The sequence below is a fragment of the Heteronotia binoei genome, chromosome 1 (assembly GCF_032191835.1).
Source record: "Heteronotia binoei isolate CCM8104 ecotype False Entrance Well chromosome 1, APGP_CSIRO_Hbin_v1, whole genome shotgun sequence".
NCBI lineage: Eukaryota > Metazoa > Chordata > Lepidosauria > Squamata > Gekkonidae > Heteronotia > Heteronotia binoei.
Window position 1 is genome coordinate 127367229 of NC_083223.1, and position 27577 is coordinate 127394805.

General features: G+C 40.1%; 1 protein-coding gene across 1 annotated transcript in view; it reads left to right on the forward strand.

Moving 5' to 3' along the window:
* The window catches only part of UTRN (utrophin), a 640548-nt gene that overhangs the window by 91615 nt on the left and 521356 nt on the right, over nt 1-27577 (forward strand). The window contains exons 3-5 of the mRNA XM_060240558.1: nt 4233-4294; nt 19264-19356; nt 24822-24899. Coding sequence (XP_060096541.1) covers nt 4233-4294; nt 19264-19356; nt 24822-24899 — 233 coding nt within the window. The remainder of the gene's footprint in view (nt 1-4232; nt 4295-19263; nt 19357-24821; nt 24900-27577) is intronic.

Sequence of the window (27577 nt, forward strand, 5' to 3'; positions counted from 1 at the left end):
CAGCTCTCAGAGCTCTTTCAGCCCCCCAATAAGTCTAGCTTGCCACCTAAAAGAACTTAAGGCTGACAGTGTTTGGATCTTCTGGCTGTACTACATGCAAATGCTGCAGAATAATTATCACTCAATTAATTTAAAGGCTTAGCAGATTTTTAAGGGCTGAAAGGCTACACATGGACAACTAGGCTAGTGAGCTATGAGAAAAGTATAAAATGGCAAAATAACTTGCCAGTCTTACAGTTTTTTTTCTCAAGCAATTGATAGTGTAAGATACTTGCTGTTAATCATGCTGTTCACAGTAAGTTCCATACAAGGCTGGATTCATGGTTAAGCATATTTTATTCACTAACAAACACAATAAGTAAAACTAGTAGATAAAACAGAAATGCAAATTTGACATAAGCAGGTTTTGAGTGTTGCTTAATAAAATACAGGGTCTTAATTTCCTGTTCAGCCATACTGATTTGTGGGGGTACATTAAAACTGAGACAAATTGACAAAATTAACAGATTCCACCTCAGGCTGCTCTTTAGATGCTATTGATAAATATGAGAGGCCATTTGTATTTGCCGGTGCCATTCATCTCTTGTATTCAGTGTTGTAAGTGTAGCCTGCTCAAAAGAACCCATCATTGCATATGAGCTGCAGCTGTTAAGGAAATTCCTTTTAATGGAATCAGGATAGAAACTAGAGGCTGGTGGCCAATGATACTGGCTGAATTTCTTTACACCCCAAGTTAGAAAATGCCTCTGTATCTATCTGTCCATAGTTCAATCTGGAGGCAAATGCTTTTGGCCCCTCTTGATTATCAAGCATCACATGAGATATTACTGCCCCTTTTCTATGTGAAGAAGCATCATATGCTAGGTTAATGGGCAGAGATGGATCATAGTGCATCAGTGTATTGTCAGATGTCAGCCAACTTCTTGGCTTGTAAGAAGGCTTTTCATAGACACGTGACCATACTATACTACTTTTGGTCCTTTTGTAGCAAGCAGTTCAGTGAGTGCAATACACTTGCCAAGTTTGGCACAAATTAACCTGATGTAGTTAACAAGCCCTAAGAATTACCTGTATTTTCTTTGGGCACTTATGTAAGCCATGTACATCTGTAATGTGTCTGGAGTATGTTACTGACTCTATTTAATTGAATGGCCGTTAACACATATTCATCTACTTTTTCCAGTACCATTTGCAAAATCTTTAAATGTTCTTCATTACCTTCAGTTGTCACAATACTTTTCAGATAGCGCTGAGTTCTTGTGACATCTTGCAAAACTTGATCCATTGTGCTTTGCCAGGTAGCTGGAGCTGATGCAATATCAAATACTAATATGTTATATTGATGTAGTGCTTTTGAAGCGTTGATGATGAGGTCTGGGCAGGGGATCCCCTGGTTTACAGGCTCTTCCCTGCCGCTGGCTAGGTGGCCTGTGGGGGAAGCTCCACCCCAACAGCCCTTTTAATCTCGGCAGGACATTTTAGAAGAAGCCTGCAAATTGGGAATGTGTTTGCATCTTTGAATCTGGGCAGGATGAAAGCTTCATTGGAGGGGACAAACAGACAGAGCCCTGTGGCTCTTCCCCATTGAGTGTGTGAAGTGTATGAGAAAGGAACAGAGCATAGTCTTTCTGTTTTGTATTAACTAGAACCTGATTATGTGATGGAGGAAAATTTCACCCCTAGACTTCTCTCTTCCTTACTTTCATTTTTCTGTGTTAGTCTGAAGAAGTTGGTTGAAATAAAGCAGATTTTTACATTCAGCAGCTCCCATGAGTAAAGCAATTTATACCATGCCCCAATGAGATCACAAAAGTGTGGCTTGCAAACTGTATTTATTTTGGCTGCTTTGTGAGAGTGTGTGTTCTTTAATAAAGCCATGCTTGGAAATAGTACCAAAGCCTGACAAAGAACTTGTGGGGGTGTGACAAATTATACTTTCATTTAGTAGAAGTGCAGCTGCTGGGGAATCCTTTGAAGGCAAAAAAAGGACAAAGAAATAAGACTGTATTCAGGGGAACTGCAGTGCTGTATTTTTTTATTTAAATAAATGGGAAAGTCTCCAGGCTCCACCCCCAAAGTCCCCAGGTATTTCCTGAGTTGGGCCTGGCAACCCTACTTTGGAATCATCTTCTGCTTCCATCTGCAAGGAGGCCTTTGATCTTGCTGAGTCATTTTCCCTCCTGACAGGATTGCAAATACGCCATCAAATCTTGGTAAAGGGTACCTTTCTATCTTCAAGACAGGGTTATGCTAATCCACCTCTGGTTTATAGATGAAATTAATGACATAAAACTTTATCCTTCATTGGCGTTACACATAACCCTTCTGCTTATTGCTTATTTATCTCCAGTAACCAATCTGCATTGTGTATGCTTCCTTCTTTCCACTCTGATCCTTTATTTTTGAAGAGATAAATTTATAATCTACCCCAAAGATACTAATTATGAACTTAGGCAGAAAAAGTGAATGTGACAGTTTTTATTATTCTCATAGAAAATTCATTTTCTTTGTCACAAAAATATTTTTATTAGCAAGCAGAAGCATGTATATTGCCTAGTTTTCTGCTTTCCTTGATCTGTAATACCTCCTTAAAGTACTTGTTATTCATATCAATACACAATTTGTTTTAACTGCATGACAGAGTCAGAAATCTGTGGAGTTTGGGAAAGTTTAGTTGTTTTGAGTGTGGATTTTCGAAACCAAGTTCTTTGTATATGTGTAGAATGAAATCCATTTTTTTTTCTGTTTGAACATTATAAATAAAATATTGTAAATTTCTTGATGCAATGTGTTTCATGGTTGGTGAGTATTATCAAGCAAAGAAAGGATTATTTCTTTCATTTGATTTCTTTTCTAATAAGCATGGACTCCATTACTGAGGTTTGGTTCTCTTTTCTAGCTGGAGCATGATATGTTAGGAGGTTAAGGTACATTCCTGTGATTTACTACAGATTCTTGGTGACACTGCTGCAAGGAACACAAAGATGTATAAGAACCCAGTTTCCTTAGCTTATGAAAAAGGAAACAAAATTCTTCCTGCTTGTGTAGGGTTTTTCTGTATCTCCCCCTTTAATTTGAACCTAGTACTTAAATTCAGATGAGAATTACCTATTGCCCATGCTGAGCCCAACAGTATATGGAGACTAATACTCAATGTTATGTAGTAGTTGGAGTATCAGACTAAGATCTGGGAATCCCCACTCTGCTATAAAAGTTTTGTAAGTGACCTTGGGCCAGTTATGTACTTTCAGCCTAACCTACCTCACAGGGTTGTTGCACAAGTAAGATGGAGGAGAGAAGAATGTTGTAAACCACTTTAGGTCCCAAAATGTTAGGGTTACCAACCTCCAGGTAGCACTTGGAGATCGCCTGCTTTCACAGTTGGTCTCCAGACTACCAAGATCAGTTGCCCTGGAGAAAATGACTGCTTTGGAGGGTGGATTCTATGACATTATGCCTTGCTGAATCCCTCCCCAAATCCCACCCTTCCCAGACTTTACCTCCCAAATCTCCATATATTTCTCAACTCAGAGCTGTCAGCCTAGTTCCAGTTGGGGAACAAAGTAGGGTATAAATTAAGTAAATGAATAGAGCCATAGAGTTGGAGCAGACCTCCTGCTCCAGCCCCCGATAAATGAAGGAGCAGGTTAAATGCTACATTAGTAAGATGTATTTCTATTTATGAAGAGAGGAGGGCACACATAGAATCATAGAGTTGGAAGGGACCTCCAGGGTCATCTAGTTCAACCCCCTGCACAATGCAGGAAATTCACATGATTGCACAGACTATTTATGATCCTAGTTAAAAATAATTAAAACATTTTCAGGTCCATAGCTGGGTTGGTGTGCAGTGAAGAGCAAGATTTTGAGTCCAGCAGTATTTTAAAGGTCAACAAGTTTTTCAGGGTATAGTTAAGACACTGAATCTGTTTTGTTACCTTTCAGTAATCTTTATGCTAGGCTCTGGAAAAGGGTGTAAATCTCTAGACTGGCTTGACTTGATCAGTCACATTTTGTGAGTTCACCTTTTTCGAATTTGTTGGTTTTATGAAAGAGGCATAGACTAATTTGATCACTTAAAACAATGACTTTTTCCAATCAGAGGATGCTCGTTCAGATTTTCTGTGGGAAATAATGAAATGAATTATTCCTAAAATGTTCTCCGTATTGGTTCAGTGTCATTTAGCAAGTCTGAGATATACTTTTTAACATATATTCTCTTTGTTTTCTAGATGAACATAATGATGTACAAAAGAAAACTTTCACAAAATGGATAAATTCTCGCTTTTCTAAGGTAAGTATGTCTTGAAAGTTCTGACATCTGGTTAGAAAATCTAGCTTTATACATCAGAAAACTCTCTGTGTTAGCTAGCATACAGTATAAATTCTCCTTCTCCTTCCTGAACCAAAGAGATTTTACATTTAACAGCAGACAATACAGTTGAGCTAATGCCCATTTAAAAAAGAATTTGTGACACATGATGAAATTCATTTATTCAATTCATTCATTCATTCAGTTGCAGCTTGGCACTTATTGGTATTTGGAGAACGTGATGTTGTCATAATATGGTTGAACTCTGCATACTATATCCTGAATGCATTAAAATGGATTTGTTGACCGCCCTCATAGGAAGGCTTGATGAAACATTCAGTGAACGTCCATGCTGACCAAGCAAAACTGATAAGCTTGTGTTGTACTAGCTCTCTGCATAGATCTATTTCTAGCTCACTGCATAGATCCTGTTCTACCACTTGTCCGCATACTAAAAATTATTAGCTGTATTTCTTGAGTAAGAAGAATGGCAGACATTTTAATCCTGTTACTTTACTAAATAGGAAATGTGCTCACAGATTCAGTTATTTTGTATGTTTTAATTATAATCAGCACACAACCAGGAAAAATAAACATATCAGGTTGTATTGGCACTTTCTGGCTCTCCCATTGACTGCAGTGTGCACTCCATCAGCCATTGGCCCATCAACTGCAACTCAAGTTCTGTTGTGTTCCATTGGTTGAGTCCACTCCCGCCCGCTGTTGCCTACCCACTTTCTGTGGCATTTGGAAGATAAAGTAGGCAGCTGGGGTAGGGAGAGGGCGAAGAGACAGGGAATGAAGGTGGTAATGCAACTAGGTGGCAAAGCCTGACCCTGCCAGGAGTGTTTACTCAGAGGCCATGGTGGCCGCCTCTTTCCTGTCACTCATTCTCTCCCTCCTCCTCTCAGCCTTGCTCCAGGACAGATGAGGATTGAGCTGCTGGGGAAGCTGCTAGGCAGTGGCTGTTGTTAGGCAACTAAGCTTGGATCTGTCAGTAAAGGGAGGAGCCTCAGCTGAATATAATGCCATAGAGTCCACCGTCCAGAGGGAGAGAGATCTGTTGTCTGGAGTTCAGTTGTGATACCAGGAGATCTTCTGGCTTCACCTGGAGGTTGGCTGCCATAGACCTGGCTGCTTGCAGCTGTTCAGCAGCAGCCCCCCTATGACAGCCAGTGTGGTATAGGAGTTAGAAAAAGAAAAAGAAGAGTTTGGATTTATACGCAAACCTTTACTAGCTGAAGGAGTGTCAGGGACAACCCTGTCAGGTAGGTGGAACTGAGAGAGCGCTCTCAGAACTGCTCTTGAGTAGAACAGCTCTGTAAGAACTTGTGACTGACTCAAGATCACATCAGCAGATGCATATGGAGGATTGGGGAATCAGTCCGCGCACTTAACCACTGCATCAAACTGCTTCTGAGCAGGGTCTGCCAGACTGAGGTCCTTGCTGTGGAAGCTGACTGGGTGATTTTGGACTAATTTCAGACTTTCAGCCTAACCTACTTCACAGGGTTGTTGTGCTGATCAAAAGAGGATGATGATGTAATCTGCTTTGGTTCTCACTGTGGATAAAGACTGTACTTTTCCTGGGTAGAGGCTGCCGGGAGGGGGGAGAAAATGGAAAGCTGAAGTCAGAAGGGCAGATGAAAGTAGGTTGATGTTTGGCTAAGAAGGAGATAGGGTTGTCAACTCCAGGTTGGAAAATTCCTGGAGATTTGAGGCATGGAGCTTGGAGAGAGTGTGGTTTGAGGAAGTGTGGGACCTCAGATAGGTACAATACATAGACTCCACCCTCCGAACCAGCCATTTCTGCCTGGAGAACCATTGTTGTCAATCTCCAGGTGAGAACTGGGGATCACTCAGAATTACAGATGCTCTCTGGATGGCAGAGAACAGCTCCCTTGGAGAAAATGGCTGCTTTGTAGGGTGGATTCTGTGTCCTTATACCCTGCTGAGGTTGCTTCCCTCCTGCTTTGGTCCCCACTGTGGAGAAAGACTGTATTTTTCCTAGGTAGAGGCTGCAGGGAGGGGGGAAGGGATGGAAAGCTGAAGTCTTCATGGTATGCCATAACACAGCTATTCCAGCCCCCCCAAACCTCCAGGCCACCCCATTAAGCTTACACTGATGCTAAATGCCACAAGGCTGAATATGAGAGGAAAAGGCGGCAATGATGCACTGCAGACAAAAGGAATGCTGAGCTTCAATGCCTGTCATCATGCCCCCTGGACCCCCATAATTTGTCTTCCTTATCTGCATTCTGGGCATCTTTCAGGGCTTTCAGTCATCACAGACACAGGGACACACACATGCAAGGGAAGCCAGTATCTGTTCAGCTGCAGAGTGGGTTCGGAAGACAGCAAGAGTGGGGGTGAGTGAAGACCAAGGGTTGGTGGGTGGGTGGGAAGATAGCAAGGGTGGAGTGAGTGAATATCATGGGTGGGGTGAGTAGTGAAATGCCAAGGCTCTGGGGGTAGTTGAGAGGAAGAGGTGGTTGGGGTGTGGGGGGTAGTTAGAACAGGGTGGGGGTGAGAAGTTGGGAAATGGGTGGGTGAGAAGATACTAAGGTGGAGGGAGTGAATGCCTTCACTTGGGTGGGAAGAAGGAGAAGAATGGATTTATACCCCACCCTTTACTACCTGAAGGAGTCTCAGAGTTGCTTACAGTCTCCTTTCCTTTTCCCTCCCCACAACTGACACCCTGTGAGGTAGGTAGAGCTGAGAGAGGTTTCCCAGAACTGCTCTTTGAGCAGAGCAGCTCTGAGAGAGTTATGACTGACCAAGGCCTTACCAGCAGGTGCATGTGGAGAAGTGGGGAATCAAACCCAGTTCTTCCAGAAAAGAGTCCATGCACTTAACTACTACACCAAACTGAAGACAGCAAGAGGGGGGGCACTCTATAACCCATTGTATTTTCCCTCACAATGGGCCTTATTCCTAGTATGATCATAACACTGCATGCAATTTGTAGTTTGGCTCTTAAGACTTCTGCAAAGGCATGTAATAAAGCCTTGATGACAGATTATTTCTCAACCAGCTGCTAGAGAGGATGATTTGTAGCAGGGAAATAGTGAGTGTATATGCTTAGCGTTTGTACCATCCAATATTTTCCCTCTGCACTAGCTTCTCAAGGAAGTCCTTATGAATTTCAAGATGTGTTCTGATGTAACAGGCTTGAGAAGAGTAGTTGTATCAGAAAAGCAGATGAAAGCATTCTGCTGTCCCTCTTCTCTGCTGTGTGTCAGCCTCAACAAAAGCTGTTTTGCCTATAGGAGACTCACAATTTGATTTTATTACACACCTACGTAACATAATTGGATCCTGATTAATAATATGATTTTGTTCACACTGTGTGCTTTGCGTTTTCTCTTCCATACACACAGTTTCATAAGTAACGTAGTGTTTTCGATCATTGGTAACTGGCATTGGTTTAGCTGTCTAAAGGAGAGAGGAGAGGATAGAATGATAGAGATGAACCAGGAGTGTTTTCAGGACTAGCCAGAATATGATTTCAGAACCTAGGACTGCTGTGCAACTAGTTACCAGAGGTGGAATACATAGACTGCAAGAAGAGCCAAATACATTGTTTTTTCTCTCTCTATGCCATAGTGTGGTGAGTTGCATTTGGAAAGAATACCTCTCTTTCTGCTTCTGTTAACCCTAGTATTATCACAAAAAAGTGTATGTGTATCTGTTCCAGCCATGATTTATTTATATTTTCAATTTTTGAATCACCCAGTCCTTGAGTTCACCGGGCTCTGGGTTATGAACAATAATTAAAATACATCATAAAAGCGTTAAAACTATAATATATCTTAAGCTTTAAAATACTCATTATTTATTAAAAAAACAAACTCTAGATAATTTTTTTCCCAAGTGGTTCTGGACCATGTTGCCTCATGGGTAGGGGACAGAAGAGACAGCGGAAAAGATGAAAAAGAGAAAGGGGGGATGGGAGGTGCCAGCCAAGTTAGATCTGTTGCTGTCCTCAACCAAAAGTCTGGCAGAACATCTCTACCTTGAAGGCCCTGTGGAATTGAATTAAGTCCCGCAGGGCTCTGGTGTCATGTGGCAGAGTTCCACCAGGTTGGAGCCATCAGACTACAGCATTGGTAAATAACAATATGCCTAGCCTTGTGCATATCTTGGAAAAAGTGATGTGTCCATCTAGGCACAGGGCCATGTCATGTGCAGGAAATACGCTTGAAGTTCAGTGCTTCAAAACAAGTGGACATAGTCCTGTTTGTCATGCAGTAGTTACAGATGGTACAGTCTGTGGTGCCAAAGAAGTGAATAGGACTGTATAGCATTTCACTTGGGTTGGGCTTACAGTGGACATGAGATCAAATATAGTTTTGCGTAGGGGTATGGCTGATCATCTCTGTCAGGTTAATTTAGCCTATAGCATCATGTCAGAACCCCTAGTAACAAAATCATCTCTGTCAGGTCAATTGAGCTGTAACACCATAGTTAAAACCTCTGTTGTACAATGACACTTGAGTTGTTGCACCTTAGATGCAAGAGATGACTAATTTACTTGCATGATACATATACTAGTTTAGGTGAAGTAATTCACATTAATCTAGTGGCTTTATTTGGGGAATATCATGATGAGGCAGAGAGGATCATGTGTTATTTCTTTATAATGTTCTGCCAGACAGGCAACAGGATTTTAGATGAAAAAATATCTTCAGGAAAAAAACTGTTTCCATGGGATAAAATTTAATACCCAGGAGTCAACACTAGGATCATTAGGGCTTTGATAGTAGAGAAATATCCACGAGTGAGTCAGAGTGTGACTTTATGGTACTTCTATTAAGTGAAATGTAAACTTATGGATGTAAAATCACAAGGGATTTGTTAAAGCATTATTGTTTAATCAGTGGACATTTTAATTGCTTTTGAATGTTAACCATAAAATCACTGCATACCTTTTGATTGTGTGTGTTAAAGGACAATAGGTTTGTGTTAAAACATATATAAAAATTCAATGTGCAGGAAAATTGAAAACATAATTTGATGGTCTTTTAAAATAAGCCTTAACATAATAGCATAAGCCACTTCAGAAGTGGTTTGCACTTCATTGAGCATACATTTGAAATGTTTAAGGTCCATACTGTTTTGTACCATTGAATATATTTTTTATTTTGCTTCCATTCCATACATGAAGCTCTGTAAAGTGGAAACATAATTTAAAGTATTTGTTACTGTAATGTCAGGTGATTTTGTGTCATTTAGAGCTATAGAAAGAGCCTCTTGTTAATCCAGCAACAGTGAGGGCCTAGACAGTTGGATATTGGATATAAAGGTGGATGTAAAAGGAAAAATAATTTGAGGCTTCCTGGGCTAACACTCTTTTAAGTGTACTTAAAATATGTTTGAATGAATACCTCCCCTGCTGAATTCAGCTTATTGCTAATAGATTCCAGAGAAGCAGTTGTGTTGCAGAAAAAATAAGGAGGTTTTATGGCACTTTTAACTATATAGATGCATTATGGGCTAGAATCAATTTCATCAGATGCAAGGTTTATCCTCAGTTGAAAAGTAGGCAGAAATATATACATAGAAAAAATGTGAACAGTGCAGTTAAAAGGCAATAAAATACAAGAGACACATCCTATGTCATTTCTGTGCAAAGCTTAAATATACATAAAACAACATAGTGACCATTCCTGGGAAAAGTTACAGGTGAAAAAACACAGTCTTGCTAGGTTTGTAAATAAGTTCATCGTCATTCATGGTGCCATGGTATCTCTGTGTGCCACAGCTTCTTTGTAAATAAATATATCCTCTCCCTCAGAAGGTTTTTAAATCTTTAAACTATCACCTCTTGCTGCTGTTTTGTCCTTGGAAGTTGAACTGCTGATATGAAGTAGTACCTTTCTGCAGATTTGGTGTTTTAGTGCCCAGGTGCTTCAGTGTCCCAGTGCTTTGGTGTTAAACAGAGCAGCTGGTGAGTATTTCTCTTCAATTAATATGGGCAACAAAAAAACATAACTGGTCTCTCTGCCTTCAAGGTCTGCTGGGCCCTAAAAAAAGACAAATTCTATCTTCTAAAAGGAGACCTTACTACAACTTCTACAGATAACAGAGATACAATACTTGAGACAATCTCCCCTCTTTGGCTGATAGCTTACATTCTCTGGGAGAAGTTTCTTTACCTAACCAGGAACTTCTTAAAGATAAACTAAAGAAAATGTTAAATGAATGTGCTAATCAAGACCAACAACTTTTTGTGACAAAACAATGCTTACTAACAGCTTAAACAGTAATTGGAATATATGAACACCTCACCTCTGTGAATAACAGAGTAGAGACAATGTTGGCAACCTTTGAATACTTCACTCAAAATATTTTGCTCAAGAAGCTGGGCTTCTGATCACAAAGAATTACTGAAGAGGCAACTGGAGCTGTTACGGGGCAGAAGCAGTTAACCTTGAATTATAGTCAATTTGCAATGGGTAACTTAAACTTACTTTATGTTTTTTGGGTCTTGTACTACCATATTACAGGAGACAGGTAAAGGTACTAATGCCTGAAATCTGAATAACTCATTGAATTCTGTACCTTTCATTTGCACATTGAAAGAAAGGAAAGATCTTCAGACTGTCATTTACTGATAGATGCCTACACTAGTGATTTTCCAACTTAATTTACTGAAAAATCTGAGGACTGGGCATACAAGTTACCTAATATTTTAGAGTCTGGTATGGCCACAGTAAAATGAAGAAACATATTTAGGAAATGTCTGAAAATGCCATGTCAAATGCAATAATATTCTGTCTCAGTAATAATACGGAACAAAGTTAGAGTACAGTAGGGACACAAAATTTTATTCAATGTATGAGCTTTCATGTGCACTGAAGAAGTGTACGTGCATACAAAAGCTCATACCTTGAATAAAACTTTGTTGATCTTAAAGGTACCACTTGATTCTTTGTTCTACTGCTTCAGACAAACACAGCTGGATCAGTAATAATATAGTTCAGGGTAGGTGGTAGGTGAGAGTTAGTTCTCACTTAAAATGATTGTCCTTGTATAAATTCTAGAGATTAATTTTTTTTGTCTACACAGCATTGATATTGTGCTATAGGCTTTGTCAGGGTCTAAGAAAAATCCCTTTGAAGTAGTTGGGTCATAGCCTCATAGAGAAGATTATCTCCTTGAAGTAGCAATACAAAAGATAATTTAGATACCGGCTGATCACTTAGAGATTTCTTTGAAGATGGGAAATTACATTTCAAGATCTTGTTAAAATAATCAGATTCAGTCTTATTATTTAGTTCAAAGTTCTGACAGGAAACTTAGCTGAGTTCAATGAAAGTGATCTTGATACACAATCAGAAACAAAAGTAGTAAAATAGCATTGGTCTAGGCTCAGATATTAACCATTTGAAGTTTAGAATTAATGTAGAACAGCTGTACTTTTGTACAGATGTAATACTAATTAATAGCAAATATAATATGTAAAATCATATCATTCATGCATAATGATAAAACGGAGCTTGTTTCTGTAGGAATGAGCCTTTGGTTTGAGCATTTCCTTCACCCACCATGTGTGGTTGGTTAATAAGATTTCCAGACTGATAGGAAGCTATAGTTGGTTGCTTTCACTGAAACACAAACTACTATAAAAGAGGCTGGAATTCTGGGTTGTTGTGTGGAACAGAACAAATAATAGTTTGTGGTTTGAATGTTAGAAGTTTTCATTAAAATCATCACTGTGGGAAAGGAAAGAGGTGAAAATAGAGTCTCTTTACCTCAGGCCTTCAAGCAGCATGGCCCTGCCTCCAGCATGCTGTTGGGCAGAAATCCTGGGCGAGCATGCCTGGATTACTCTAGCCAGGAACCCCTACTGTTGGAAGATGTCCCAAATTATACTTTCCCCCTTCCTAATTATGTGACAATATACTTCAATCAGCTTCTCCATTCTCTAGGTCCATTCTCTTGCAGAGTCTCTTCTATTGAGTGAATATTCATCACTTAGCACTGATGTAGTTAGACACAGTTGTAGCCTATAATCGATATCAGTTGGAAGTGCTCACAGTTTGATCTTATGATTTAAAAAATTCTGCTTTGCCTTATAGAGTGAAGTTTATTTCCTTAGGAATGGGCCACCATTTCCTTTCAATTGCAATGAAGTGCTAATCAGATATATGTAGATCTGTTTTGTATGGGTTCTAGTCATCATTAGTAACAGTTTAGATTTTCATATTTCAAACTATAACAATTTGGATAAGCACAGAAGAGAAGGGTCTGTTCCTTGGCTCAAAGGAACCCAGCTGCATTGTGAAGTGCAGAGTCTCAGAATAAAAAGCTCTTTTCTGCTAAAATACTACACATCTCTTGATCACTTGATGCAGATGATCCAAATTAATTATATTAACTTCTGTTTGCTTTTCCTAAATAGCCATATAATCACCCTCCTAATTATGTGTTAAGGATATGCAGTTCATTTTTTTTATCTTAACAGTTTTGTGCAAAGTGGCCATAATGCTTATTTAGAATTTGCTTATTTAGAATTTTTAGGTCCCTTAAATATAGGGATGCCAGATCACCCAATGAGGGTGGGGATCTTCTACTTCCAGGCCCCATTTTGCAACCAGTCACCTGGCCAGTGGGGGGAATTACCTCCCAAAAGGGAGGAACCCCCAGCATTTCTTGCCTATGTGACCCAGATGCAACTTAGGGATGCCAAGGATGTCAGGGACAACACTCTGGGTTTTGGCAAAACCTCTGTGGTAGAGGCTAATTGTACCATAGAGTTTTGCACAAAAACCAGAGAATCCCCCCCTGACATGCCTGTATCACTTCTGGGTAATGGAGGCACATTGCAGAAATGGCAAGAGTTCTTCCCTGCTCCTGGTACACCCTCCTTCCCCCACTGGTTGCTTGGAGGAACTTAACAACCATACTTAAATAGTTACACGTTTGTAACTCAGGTATTATAGGATGAGATTGCAGCATGGGGAACTGGACTCAGTTATGAACATTAGGGTGGTGTATGACTGGAATAACATTTTTAAAAAGACATTTTAGAAAAGATTTGATTAAAAATAAAAAAAATACAATTTAACATCTTATAAATTATCTCCTTGATAAATTTTGGCTTTAATTTCTCAGGTCCTCAGATCAACAAATAAATGGGGGGGGGGAATGATAAGAATAAATTAACACTGAGAGATATGCAGATGACACCACATCACTGGCAGAAACAAGTGAAGACCTGAAATGGCTCCTATTAAAGATTAAGGCAGAAAATGCCAAAACAAGATTACTGCCAAACATCAAGAAGGCAAAAGTAATGACTACTGGGTAAGGCTGACGATGCGGAAACTGAAATTGTTCAAGATCTTCTATTCCGATCAGCTCTGTTATCAGCCGAAATAAATCAGGGGTAAATTGAGACTGGAAAGTTTAACCATGAAGGAGCTGGAAAAATCCTGGTGTAAATCACTTATAGCACAGGGGTGGCCAAACTGCAGCTCAGGAGCCACATGTGGCTCTTTCACACATATTGTGTGGCTCTTGAAGTCCCCACCACCCTGTAGCTAGCTTGGAGAAGGCATTTCTCTCTCTAAATCACTTCTTTAAGCCAAGCCAGTTAGGGGCTTGGAGAATGCGTTTAAAGCTAAAATGGCTTTCTATCCATGTATCCCTCCCCATATATGTTTGTTTGTTCGTTCCTCCCTCCCTCCAACATCAGACGTTTATTTTCTGTGTCTCTGTGAAAGCTGGAGAATGAAATGAAGAAGGCTGACAGGAAGAAAGTTGATTCCTTTGAAATGTGGTCTTTGCGGCGGGAGTTGTAGTGGACAGTATTACTGCTAAAGCAGTGCCATGGTCGGACCACTATGCCCTCAAGACTTGTGTGAATGTTCCACCCCAAGCCCGTTTAGGCGGTGAGCACATTTTAGCTGGCCCGCAGAGCCAGATGGACCCCGAACGGTTCCAAATGGCTCTACGGGATTCCTGGCCCCATGGCAATTTTCTGGATGACCTGGTTGAGTCTTGGCATGACAGACTCTCCAGAGCCATCGATGAGATCGCACCTCGGTGTTCTCTGCGCCCTCACACTAAGGTAGCATCATGGTACAACCTGGAGTCGCGGCAGATGAAACGAGGACTCAGACGGCTAGAGAGGCAATGGCGTACTCGAGACGAAATGACTAGAACATCTTATAGAGAGTTTACGAGGTCCTATGAGATGGCAGTCAAAGCCACAAAGAAAACTTACTTTGCAGCCAAGATTGCATCTGCAATTTCGCGCCTGGCACAATTGTTTAACACAATTCAGACCCTTACAACACAGCCACAAGGCAGGACAAATTCTAGGGAATTGGAGATGGGCTGTGAGGCTTTTGTTAACTTTTTTGCAGATAAGATCTCATCGCTCTTCCACGACCTCCCCGCCACATTGGAGACAGTATGTGAACTCGAGGCCCCGTGCCTGTCTTCTGGTTCAGTTCTGGATGGCTTCAATACACTCAGCCTGGAGGAAGTTGACAGAATCCTCTCTACTGTATGCCCAACAACTTGTGATTTGGACCCTTGCCCCTTCTTGCTAATTAAAGCTTGCCAGAGGGAGCTCAGATATCCTATATGGGATATCGTAAATAGATCCGTTGTGGAAGGGCATTTTTCAACACCTCTTAAAGAGGCTGTGGTCCACCGTCTCCTGAAAAAACCAACATCAGACCCGGCCGAATTGGCACATTACCGGCTGGTCTTGAATTTACCCTTTTTGGGTAAAATTATCGAGAGGGCAATAGTGCTACAGTTTCTGGATGACGTTTCTGTCCTAGACCCTCACCAGCCCGGCTTCCGCCGAGGTCACGGGACAGAGACAGTGCTGGTTGCCTTGGTGGATGACCTCCAGTGGCATCTGGATCGAGGCGGCTCGGCGGTACTGATGTTGTTGGACCTATTGGCGGCGTTCAATACGGTCGACCATCAGTTGCTGACCCGCTGTCTCGCTGACGCAGGGATTTAGGGGTTGGCCTTGCAATGGCTTTCCTCTTTCCTTGATGGTTGGGGACAAAGGGTGGCAATTGGGGGTGAATTGTCCCGGGGCATGCACTTGACTACGGGGTGGCTCAGGGGGCGGTGCTCTCCCCAGTGTTGTTCAACATCTACATCTTGCCCAGATTGCTCGGAGGTATGGGTTGGGTTGTTACCAGTATGCTGATGACACCCAGCTCTATCTACTGATCGACGGACGGCCTGACTGTGTCCCAGAAAATTTGGACCTGGTGCTACAAGCCGTGGCTGGATGGCTTAGGCTGAGTAGATTGAAGCTCAGTCCAGCGAAGACGGAGGTTGTCTGCCTGAGTCATGGCAGTCTGGGAAGGGAAATTCCCCTACCGGCTTTTGACTGGCAATGGTGCACAAGATCAAGAGCTTGGGGGTGCTACTGAAGCCTGCCTTGACAATGGAGGCTCAGATAGCAGCCACTGCTAAATCCACATTTTTCCATCTTAGGCAGGCAAGGCAGCTGGTCCCCTTCCTGGAGCGCAGTGACCTGGCAGTAGTGATCCATGTGATGGTCACCTCGAGGCTGGACTACTGTAATGCCCTCTACATGGGGCTGCCCTTGTGCCAAACCTGGAAGCTGCAGCTAGTGCAGAACGCGGCCACCAGACTGTTACTGGGGCTCTCCAGGTGGGAGCACATTCAGCCGGGACTGCAGGAACTGCACTGGCTGCCAATAGTATACCAGATTCGTTATAAGGTGCTGGTTATTACCTTTAAAGCCCTATATGGCCTAGGACCCGCCTACCTTAGGGACCGTCTCTCCCCACATGTTCCCCAGAGAGTACTCAGATCGAGATCACAAAACCTATTAGTAATCCCCGGGCCGAAGGAGGCCTGATTAAAATCAACCAGAGACAGGGCCTTCTCAGTTGCAGCCCCCCGCTGGTGGAACCAACTGCCAGTTGAAGTGAGGGCCTTGCGGAACCCAGATGAAGTGAGGGCCTTCCGCAGGGCCTGCAAGACTGTCCTCTTCCGGCTGGCATTTAATTGGCTCGACACCGGTACCTAAGAGAAGTGGAAGAGGGCCGTCGCCATGGGAATAGAACCAATTCAGTATTCTGTTTTAACCATTGAATATTGTTTTATTACTGAATGTGTAATTTTAGTACTTATTAATTTAACTGTCGGCGGGGAGGGCGGGATAAAAATCAAATCAGATCAAATAAATAAATAGTCTGTAAACAAAACTTAGGTAGTCAGGCATCATGACTAGCCAAATGTTAGTTATTTACAACAAAGCCTTTTGTTTTGAGGACTGGGAAAATTGTTGAAATCTGTGTTTCATACATATAGTGTTTTTAAACAAATAGATTATTTTCTAGAAAGCAAAATTTAGCTACTGTTAGTCTTTAATTAAACATCTTTTGTGCTAACAAATTACTGTTGAGCTTTTTAAACTTTTAAACTGTTGCTGGGGACAGTGCAGAAGTGTGATGGTTGTTGAGTGGAAATTGTATGTACCCTGTAAAGATGGTGGAATATTGACTGGTCAGGCTCAGCCATCTAATACTTGAGTCTTCAGAACATATTTCTTTCTTTCTCCTGGATGTAATTTCTAAGTAAGGAAGTTTACAATTACAGACTTCCTTAATTCCTTAAACATTGCACTGTATTTTAAGAATTAAATTGTGTTCGTGTTCTTTTGTTAGGCAAGCTGTGAAATGAATATAATTGTTCCTATTTACTTCCATTTTTACTTCCAATCTCTTTTACATGCTGAAATTTCCCAATTGTGGTTTTCTGTTTACTTCAGTGTTTTTTAAAGGAACATGGCCAATTCAGCAAAATGAAGCTCTATCAAAGAATAAGTGCTTCATTGTACTCCTTGAATAACTGGGAAAAAGAAACGCTTTCTTTTGTATAAAAATTTTTTTTGGGGAAAAAGTCTTTCTAAATTTAGATGCTGGGCTGGCAAAATATGCTGAAATTCATTCAGTGGAACTGTTGTTTTACCCTGCATGCTGACCTTTCTGTGTTGTGAATGGTTTTCCACATCAGATTCCCATGGCGTGGCTGCATGATACTGAAATGCATAATTTGTACTGTACAAGATGAACCAGAAATCAATTTCTTGCTAAACTTCTAGTTTATACCATTTGTTGTCTTTTGCTCTTTTCCCCCCTTCATCCCTGCAGGTAAAACAAATAAGTAAATCAGTAGTCAGCAGAAAAGATAACAGATATAAGAAGGGCCAACCCATTCATTCCCTTTTAATTTGATTGTTGGAGGCTCTTACAGAAACCATTATTGGATGCTATTGATCCTTCCAATTACTGTCCAGTCTTGAATCTTTCATTTCTGGGTAAAGTAATTGAGAGAGTGGCAGCTGAGCAGCTTCAGAGTTTCCTGGAGGATACATCATCCCTAGACACATTCCAGTTTGGCTTCCACCCTGTCCATGAGACAGAGTCTGTGCTGGTTGCCCTCACAGATGGTCTTTGCATACAGTTGGATTAAGGCGGGTCAGCGCTGCTGTTGCTGCTCAGTCTGACAGCAGCATTCAATATAGTTGACCATGCTTGGTTGGCTCACTCCCTTGCTGACTTAAGAGTGTAGGATTGCCTTGCAGTGGCTCACCTTGTTTCTCCAAGGTTGAGTAGTATTGGGAGAGAGGATGTCTCTCAATATCCACTGTGTGTGGGGTACCTCAGGGGGCAGTTCTATATGCACCACCTTGCCTAGTTGGTGTGGAGTTTTGGACTGGGCTGTTGTCAATATGCTGATGATACCCAGCTATATTTGTTGATGGACAACTGGCCTGACCCTGCCTTGAACAATTTGGCTGAAGGGTTGAAGGCTGTGGTTGAGTGGTTAAAGCAGGGCCAGCTGAGACTGAATCCATCAAAGATGGAGGTTCTGTGGTTGGGGGGAATTCTAGGTTGGGGTGCCAACTTCTGGTTTGCCCTAAAACAGGTCCCTACTATCAAAAACTTAGGTGTGTTTCTGGATGTCTCTTTATCAGTGGGACCAGTATACCTTTGGGACTGCCTCTCCTAGCATATCCCCCAAAGAGAGTTATGCTCAGCTGAGAAAAATCTACTGGTGATACCTGGCCTGAAAAATGTCCGACTGTCCTCAAACAGAGCCAAAGCTTTTTTGGCTCTGGTTCCAACCTAGCTTCAACTTCAACCTAGCTTTCAAATAACATACATGCTCTGCAGAACCTAATGCAATTCTGCTGAGCTTGCAATATAGTGGTGTTCCACCAGGCTTAGGGTTGAGGACAGCAACAGTTTTTAATCAGTCTGGCACTTTTCCCCACTGGGTTGAGAATTTAATTTGGCCCATTCTAGGTGCCACTTAGAGTGAATTTTGAACTGATATTTTATAGTTTTATTGTCTATTGTGTTTAATTTCAATATGAATATTTTTATGAGATGTTGTACAGTGCCCTGAGCCTCAATACTTTGGGGGACGATGGCCTAGAAATTAAAGTTATAAATAAAAAATTCAGACACCAAAAAGCCAGTAAAAACACTGTCAGGGCAGTTCTCAGGCTGATTTCATGGAGGCAGTCTTATAAGCAAATAAGCAGGGGGGAAGTTGCAAACTCCCATGATGGCTGGGTGAAGGAAAGAATAGAGTTGCCAGTGAAATTCTACAGCAAAGTGGATGTTGGAGCCGGTTTCCCATGAATCCAGTATAGTATAATGACTGTGTCAGACTGGAAGCTTGCTGAGTGACCTTGGTCCAGTCACATATGTTCAGCCTAACCTGAGTTTTGTTGTACAAATAAAATGAAGGAAAAGAGAGTTAAGTAAGTCACTTCCCATTGGAGAGAAAGGTTGACTAAATAAATGAAATTAAAGAAATTAAAAAGAAATTAATCCTAGAGTAGCACTCTAACCACTATTGCATGCTTTCTTTCTTAAGCTTTAAAAGCTTTTAACTAAAACTAAAGGTTTAATTTTGTTTTACAGTGTGGAAAGCCACCAATAAAGGACATGTTCACAGATCTTCGAGATGGGAAGAAACTCTTGGATCTCTTGGAAGGTCTCACTGGTAGTCCACTGGTAGGTAAAACATTTAATTTGTATCAGGCATGACAATATTGATAGCTTGGGTTTTTTTTTTAGTACACTGCCACAGTTATTTGCCTACAGTAGTTGAACATTTATGTTCAGTGTGATTGGCAGGAATCATATCATTCCAGTCTTGTCTCAGACTGACTCCAATTCAAGGTGCTGGTGCTGACCTTTAAAGCCCTATATGGTTTGGGACCAACATACTTTAAGGACTGCTATCTCTCATATGAAATTACTAGACTTCTTGGTCATCTTCTGAGGCTCTGCTTTGGGTGTCCTTGCTCTGAGGTTTGCCAGATGGCAAAGCCAGAGAAGGTCTTCTCAGTTGTGACACCAAAATGATGGAACTGCCATACCAGGAGATATGTATTTGTCCCTTTCTATCACTGTCTTCTGCCAGCAGGTGAAGATTTTTTATTTTGTTTCCTCACTCTGGAGAGTCACTGGTGTTCTCTCAGTAACTCCTCCTCACTGCACTATGTTTATTTGTTTTTTTTTCTGTTTTTTTGTATATTTTAGCTTGGGGCTTAATTTGTTTTATGATTTGTTTTTGTGATGCTTTGCTTAAAATTGTTAGCTCTCTTGGTGGCCCTTATTGGACAGAAAGGTGGGACCTATGTTTTGTAAATAAATAAAAAAGTTTAAATCCTTCAGGTAGATCAAAACATCAGCTTGCAGGTAGTCTTTGAGATTTTTGTGATTGTCTTAGAATCCGGACAGATTTTTTTAAAAAAACATATTTTTAGTCTTTACAGTTGGTGTTAAAAACAAAACTACTGTTTTACCGGGGGGAGGGGGGAATCTGATTTAATCAGCTGTGCTGATGTAAGTTATGCAGTCTTCCTTTGATGGATTTCCAGTGCAGTTTTTCAGTGGAAGAAAATTCATGTGTAATCATTTCCTAACGGTTGTTAGACTCTCAGGTAGTGACCCAATAAAATTAATGGGACTGGTCAGAATTTTAGATCTTGTACATGCACAGTACCGATGTGATGTAGCACTTTCACTTCTGGTATGAATATCTAAGATGACCCACATTTTTTAAAGAGGAATTGATAATATAAGTAATTAACATTTATATGCCATGTGGACGTTTTCACTATGCTTAATATACACTAATAGTTTATAAAACTGAATACTTGTCATGGTGAGATTGTCCACTATTTCCCAGTAATAGGTACAAGCTCACACATTTTTGTAGAAAATATGGTGTGATTTAGGGGTATGTCCAAGACCTTATGAAATAATATATGAATACCTAGAGAATGCCATGCTGGAAAATTGCAACTGTGTGGATAATATTATTAAGAATAAGGAAAAACGAAGCTGGAAGTTTGTCAAGAACAGGTGTCACCTTGAAGCTATTTCCATGACTTCATGATAATTTGGCCTTTTACTAGTTTAGGCTATGATTGCCTTCTAAATCAGGGGTATCAGACTCATGAAGGCCAGATCTGACATAAATAGGACTTTGTTGAGTGGAGCTATAAATAGGATTGCCAAACTCCCGGTGGAGCCTGGAGATCTTCTGGAATTAAAACTGACCTCCAGACTACAGAGATCAGCTCCCTTGGAGAAAATGACTGCTCTGAAGGATGGAGTGCGTGGTGTTTGGACTTGTTGACTTCCCACTCCCTTCCCTAACTGTGCCACCCCCGGATGGACAATACATTACCATGGCTTAAATTCAAAAATTCAAGCATCCAGCTAAGGCCAACCCTACGAAGCCAAACTATTTTGGTGGGAAGTGGTGAAGTACAGCATGGTGAGAGCAAAGGGTACATTTGGGAGGGGGGACGTTGTGGATCCACTGTTCCTGCTGCTATTTCTGCCACTCTGCTCTTGTGATTCATTCCTCTTATTTTGGTTCCTCCTTTCTCACACTCGCCCTATTAGAACTGTAGGTTCTAGCCAGGCTCTTTGCTGGCTGTGTTAGTTTCGCGCAACAGGGAATGTATTCAAGAGAAGGGAACTGTGAACAAAGTACTCACTAGTTGTTGTAGATTTTCTGGGCTGCATGGCTGTGGTCTTGTGAGACCTGACATTTGTGAGACCTGACATTTCGCCAGCACCCTTGACTGGCAACCTCAGAGGTATAACCCTTAAAACTGGAGTTTTCTCTGGGTCAAAGTGAGAAGAATATGGTAGGCAGGTAATTTATATCTACTCAGGAAGCTAACCTTCAATTAAGTCACAAAGTTTACAGAAAACCAACTCACACAGATTGTTATTTACACAAAAACTCCAATCACTACCCTCAACAAAAAAGAGGCATAATCAAAACATTAGTAGACTCTGCAAGGTGGATATGCGAACCGCATTTTCTCTATGATGAACTAAGTAATCTAAACCACGCACTTCAAGCAAATGGCTACTCCAAGAATGAAATCAGAAGAGCGATTAAACCACGGATTAAACAAACAACTGAAGAAAAACAGTCTCCAACAAACAAGGTGTTTTTGCCATATATCAAAGGAATCACTGATCAGATGGAAGAACATATGAAGAAACAAAACCTACAAACAGTATTCAGACCCACCAGGAAAAATATAACAGATGCTACAATCAGCAAAAGACAGAAGAGACCCTTTCATTTCTGCAGGAGTGCACTGCATACCCTGCAGTTGTTGACAGGTTTACATCGGGACCACACAGTGTAGCATCCAGACAAGAATAAAAGAACAGGAAAGGCACTGCAGACTTGGCCAACCTGAAAACTCAGCAGTGGCTGAACATAGCGTAACTCAAACAGGACACAGTATCTTATTCCAAGACACTGTAAAACTGGACAACACATCCAATTACTGTGTTAGATTATACAGGGATGCAATTGAAACCATAAACACAATTTCAACAAGAAGGAAGAGAGTTTAAAAATGAATAGGGCATGGTTTCCAGTCCTAAAAAACACAAAATGTTCTACAGCTTACAACAGCACTACAGATAAGATTAGAATTTCAATAGTAAATCCATATACAAAAGAACCTCCTCAGGAAAGCTTCTCCATTAGCATGTCACAGTCTGGGAAACACCTACAAGATGACGACTCAGCCATACCCCACCATCCTGAGTAGATATAAATTACCTGCCTACCATCTTCATCTCACTTTGACCCAGAGAGAACTCCAGTTTTCTGGGTTATATCTCTGAGGATGCCAGTCACAGTTGCTGGTGAAATGTCAGGCCTCACAATGCCAAGACCACAGCCATACAGCCCAAAAAATCTACAACTAATGAACTCCGGCCATGAAAGCCTTTGACAACATAAAGTACTCACTCTTCTTGCATGTAGAAGTGACGCCTCACAGGCTTTTGACTTGGAAATCTTACAATCTTCCTTTGTTTACAGGAGCAGATTAGTGCACCACACAGCCAGAACTAGCTGGGAGGCTGTGGGAATAAACAGCCAAGGGCTTTCCCATTCTGCAGAAGTCCAGCTACAGCAAAGCTGCTGGTTCTTTTTCTTGAGCAGGAGATGGGAGCAAAGAGGCTGGGTTGTGATCAAGGAAGGAAAGCAAAGCGAGCGGGAAATTTCTGGGGTTGCACCTGTAGTTCTCCACCTAGGAAGTGCTCCTGGTCCACAAACAGCAGTGCAATCCTACCAATCCGCCTGCTCTCGCCATGCCTCTCAGTGCAAGCAAACTGCCCCCATTTTGAACCACTTTGCCAGATTGGCCCTTCCCTTCCTCCCAAAGGGAAGTCCCACCTTTCTAACGTGCCTGCCAGGTGGAGGCTTTCCCAAAGAAAGAAGGAAATGCTCCCTCTTCCCCCTGCCCTGCAGACACTTTTCTCGGTTCTTTGAAGAGGGAGGTGTGTGCTGGAGCTGAATTCTAGGAAGATTATTGAAATTACGGGACTTCTGTGTGATTAAGCAGGCATACTTTTTTTTGTGTAGGAGGGAGTAGACAGTGTTTCCACAGTGGGGGATGGGGGACATCAACCCTGTATGATGCTTTCAGCCTCCATGCCAAGGAGGATGGGGCTCCGTTAATAGAGGCTGATGGGACCAGCAAATGCAGTTGCACTGTACACTCACACTCTCCCTATTTATCTCTTTAAATACAGCTGTGCATGTGTTAAAACTACTCTTCCTGTTCTCAAACTCAGCTTTTCTTCTCTTCACCCCTCCTTCACTCCTTCACCAATAGAGGGATGAAGGCATTTAGCTTCACATGTGCATACTTGCCTCAGCCTGCATATTTTTTTTAAAAAAAGAGGGAAAATGTATGCATGGTATTCCCTCTTGTTTCTTAGATTTAAAGGGTGATTCCGTACATGTTTAATTGACAGTAAATCTAGCTATTTAATGGGATGGGGGTGTCATGGGGTGTGTTCTACCCACTGGTAGGATTAAAGCCCTGGACAGGCTGGTTCTGTCCCTGGGCCATATGTTTAACATCCCTGTTCTAAATACTGGTAGTTCCTTATTATTATTATTTTTAAAATCTCTTGAAAAGTCGTACTGTCTCGTGGTCTTGCAGCAGGCATCAATCCATCGATCAGTTGGCTTCCCCCTACTGCCCTACTGCTCTACTGGTGCTGTATTATGGTACTACTTGTGCTATACCATCTTGCTGAATTATTTTGTTGTACTTAATGAATTGTTGTAATTAGTTTCATTATGATTTTATTGTGATTTTATTTTATTTTATGTACTCAGCTCTGAGCCCCCATTGGGGGAACGGGCGGAATATAAATAAACAAATAATAATAATAATAATAAAGATTCACTTGTACCTTTAGAAGGTGTTAGTGTTAATGTTATTTCTCATAAATTACAGGCATGTAATAATGGACAGTTCCTCAATTTATAGGAACAATTTATGTAGGATGGTTTTCTTTTTTTGAATAGGTAGATATAAACTATGATTTGAAAGTACATATAAATATGCTGAAAAATGGCATCTTATACCCTGAACAAAGTTTCTTGGTCAGGATCCAAAGGACCATCCACTTAGTTCCATATGCTTAAAGAAGATTTGGACTTGTTTCAGTCAAAAGCAGCCACATGGTAGTACTCTTTCAAAATTGAGACTAGCCAAATCAGTTTGTGATATGGCTTGTGGGAGTGAGCTTTACTTTTCAAAGAAAGAATGCCAGACCACCCCAATGGATATATCTATAGTCTGTAGCAGCAGGCTCTTGATTATAACAGTGAGTGTTAAAATAATGTGACAAAACATGTCTAGCTAAATTGCATATATTTCTGTTAAAATTATTACTTTATTTAAAAAGCAGTTGCTGTAGCCTTTTCAGCAGAACTACTTTGGCTTGGGTAAAATAATTAGATACGTAGTCAACTAGATTTAAAAAAAAAAATTCTGATATTCAGTAGGGTTCCTTTTTGTCTTCCTTTCCTCACTGCTGATTGTTAAACAGTATACAATAAAAGCAAAATTATCAACCTTAGTTTTACTTATTATTATTTAACAGCATGTATTTTGTTTTTAAAGATCAAAGAACGTGGATCTACAAGAGTCCATGCCCTGAATAATGTAAATAAAGTGCTTCAGCTTTTACATCAGAACAATGTAAGTTTTTGTGATCTGGTTATTTATTCGTTTCCCTGAAAACTAAAGTTGATATTGTAACTATAAGCCTAAACTGCATTCAAACTGCATTGTGTTCAACTGTATTCTAAAAACTTGGAAGCTAGAATTAATTAATAAAACTCAACACATCTACATCTTAATTCCCAGATTTAGGTGTACTTGTGATGATAGTTCATTTATAATTAGAGTGCACTTGTATTTCTTGTTCCTGAATTCCCGAGGGTGAGAATTTCTGTAGACTTTGGACCCTGTAGCTCATGGTCTCATAGAAGAAGAAGAAGATATTGGATTTATATCCTGCCCTCCACTCCGAAGAGTCTCAGAGCGGCTCACAATCTCCTTTACCTTCCTCCCCCACAACAGACACCCTGTGAGGTGGGTGGGGCTGGAGAGGGCTCTCACAGCAGCTGCCTTTTCAAGGACAAAATTATTAAAACTATTAAAACAAAAACTTATATTCTTCTTTCTAAAACTTAACCATTATCAAAAATTGTCCAATGTCCTTTTATTTTCCACTCTTTTTCTACATATCTTCTAAACTTTTCCCACTCCGTCTTAAAAACTTCTAAATCATAGTCTCTTAATATTCTTGTTAATTTGTCCATTTCACTCCATGTCATAACTTTTATAATCCAATCCAATTTCTCTGGTATTTTTTCTTGCTTTCACAACTGCGCATATAATGTCCTAGCAGCTGAAAGCAAGTACCAAATTACAGTTCTATCTTCTTTTGGAAACTTTTCAATTTGTAATCCCAACAGAAAAGTCTGCAACTTTCTTAAATTCATATCCCAAGAAATTAGAAATTTCTTGCTGAGTCATCTGCCAATACTTTTTTGCCCTTTCCACCACATATGGTAGAAAGAACCATGTTTTTTACATTTCCAACATCTATCTGGCATCTTATTGTTCATCTTTGCCAATTTTTTAGGAGTCATATACCATCTATACATCATTTTGAAACAGTTCTCTTTAATACTATTACACTTCTTCCACAAGTGTTCCCAAGTTTCCATCTGTATTTCTTTATTTACATTAATTGCCCATTTAATCATTTGAGATTTCACTACTTCATCCTCCGTAGACCATTTTAACAGCAATTTATATATTTTGAAATTAATTTTTCATTATCTCAAAGCAGAACTTTTTCCATTTCTGTTTGTTCTTTTCTTATTCCTTCAGTTTTGGTATCATTATCCACCAAACTCTTTATTTGTTGCATTTGGAACCAATCATATTTATTATTCAGCTCTTCAGCAGTTTTCAGTTCTATTTTGCTTTGTATTTTTAATAATTGATTATATGACAACCACTTTTCTTCACCTATCTCAGCCGTTATTTTTATTGCTTCAGCTGGCACTATCCATAACTCTTTTCTCTCATCCCCATATTTCTTGTATTTCATTCATGTATTTAGCAAATTATTTCTTATATAATGGTAAGAGAAAAAACCACCCATCTTCTTTTTTCCATAATACAAATACGTGTGCCAGCCAAATTTATTTCTGTGACCTTCTAGCACTAAGAGTTTTTTGTTTAACAGCTTTATCCATTATTTTATCCACGCTAAACAAACTGCTTCCTGATATAATTTTAAATTCAGTAGTTGAAATCCACCTCTCTCTTTTGCATCTGTCAAAATTTTCATTTTGATCCTTGGTTTCTTCCCAGCCCACACAAATTCTGAAATTTTTCTTCGCCATTTATCAAATCGTTTACTTTCTTTCACAATAGGAATAGTTTGAAACAAATACATTATTCTTGGTAGAGTATTCATTTTAATTGCAGCTATTCTACCCAGCAATGACAAATTAAGTTTGTTCCATTTTAACATATCTTCATCCATTTTATGCCATAGCTTCTCATAATTATTTTTAAATAGATCAATATTCTTCATTGTTATCTCCACACCCAAATATTTTACCTTCGAAGTAACTTCACAACCTGTTAGCTTTTGTAACTCCTTTTGCTTGCTTACTTGCATATTTTTTCATAGAAATTTTGATTTTTCTTTATTAATACAAAGTCCCACCAACTCACCATATTCTTGTATTTTGGCTATTAACAAAGGTGTGACTTGTATGGGGTTTTCATTTATAAACATTATATTATCAACAAATGCTCTATATTTGTAAGTAAATCCTTTTTTTCTTAATCCTTCTATTTCTTTATCTTCTTGGATCTGCATCAGTAATATTTCAAGAGTCATTATAAACAACAATGGGGAAAGCGGACAGTCTTGTCTTGTACCTTTGCTAATTATCATATCTTCTGTAAGGTCTGCGTTTATACATAGCCTTGCATGTTGTTCAGTATATATTGCTTTTATCATTCTTATAAAGCTTTCTCCCAACTCCATTTTCTCCATTACTATAAACATAAAGTCCCAGTTTAAATTGTCAAATGCTTTCTCTGCATCCGCAAAGAATAATGCTACTTCCTTTTCTGGATGTCTTTCATAATATTCTACAATATTTACAACATTTCTGATATTGTCTCTTATTTGCCTTTTGGGAAGAAACCCCGCTTGATCTTCCTTTATAAAATTTATCAAATCTTGTTTAAGCCGTTCTGCCAAGATTCTTGTATATATTTTATAGTCATTATTTAATAACAAAATTGGTCTATAGTTTTTTGCATTCGTGACATCTCTATCT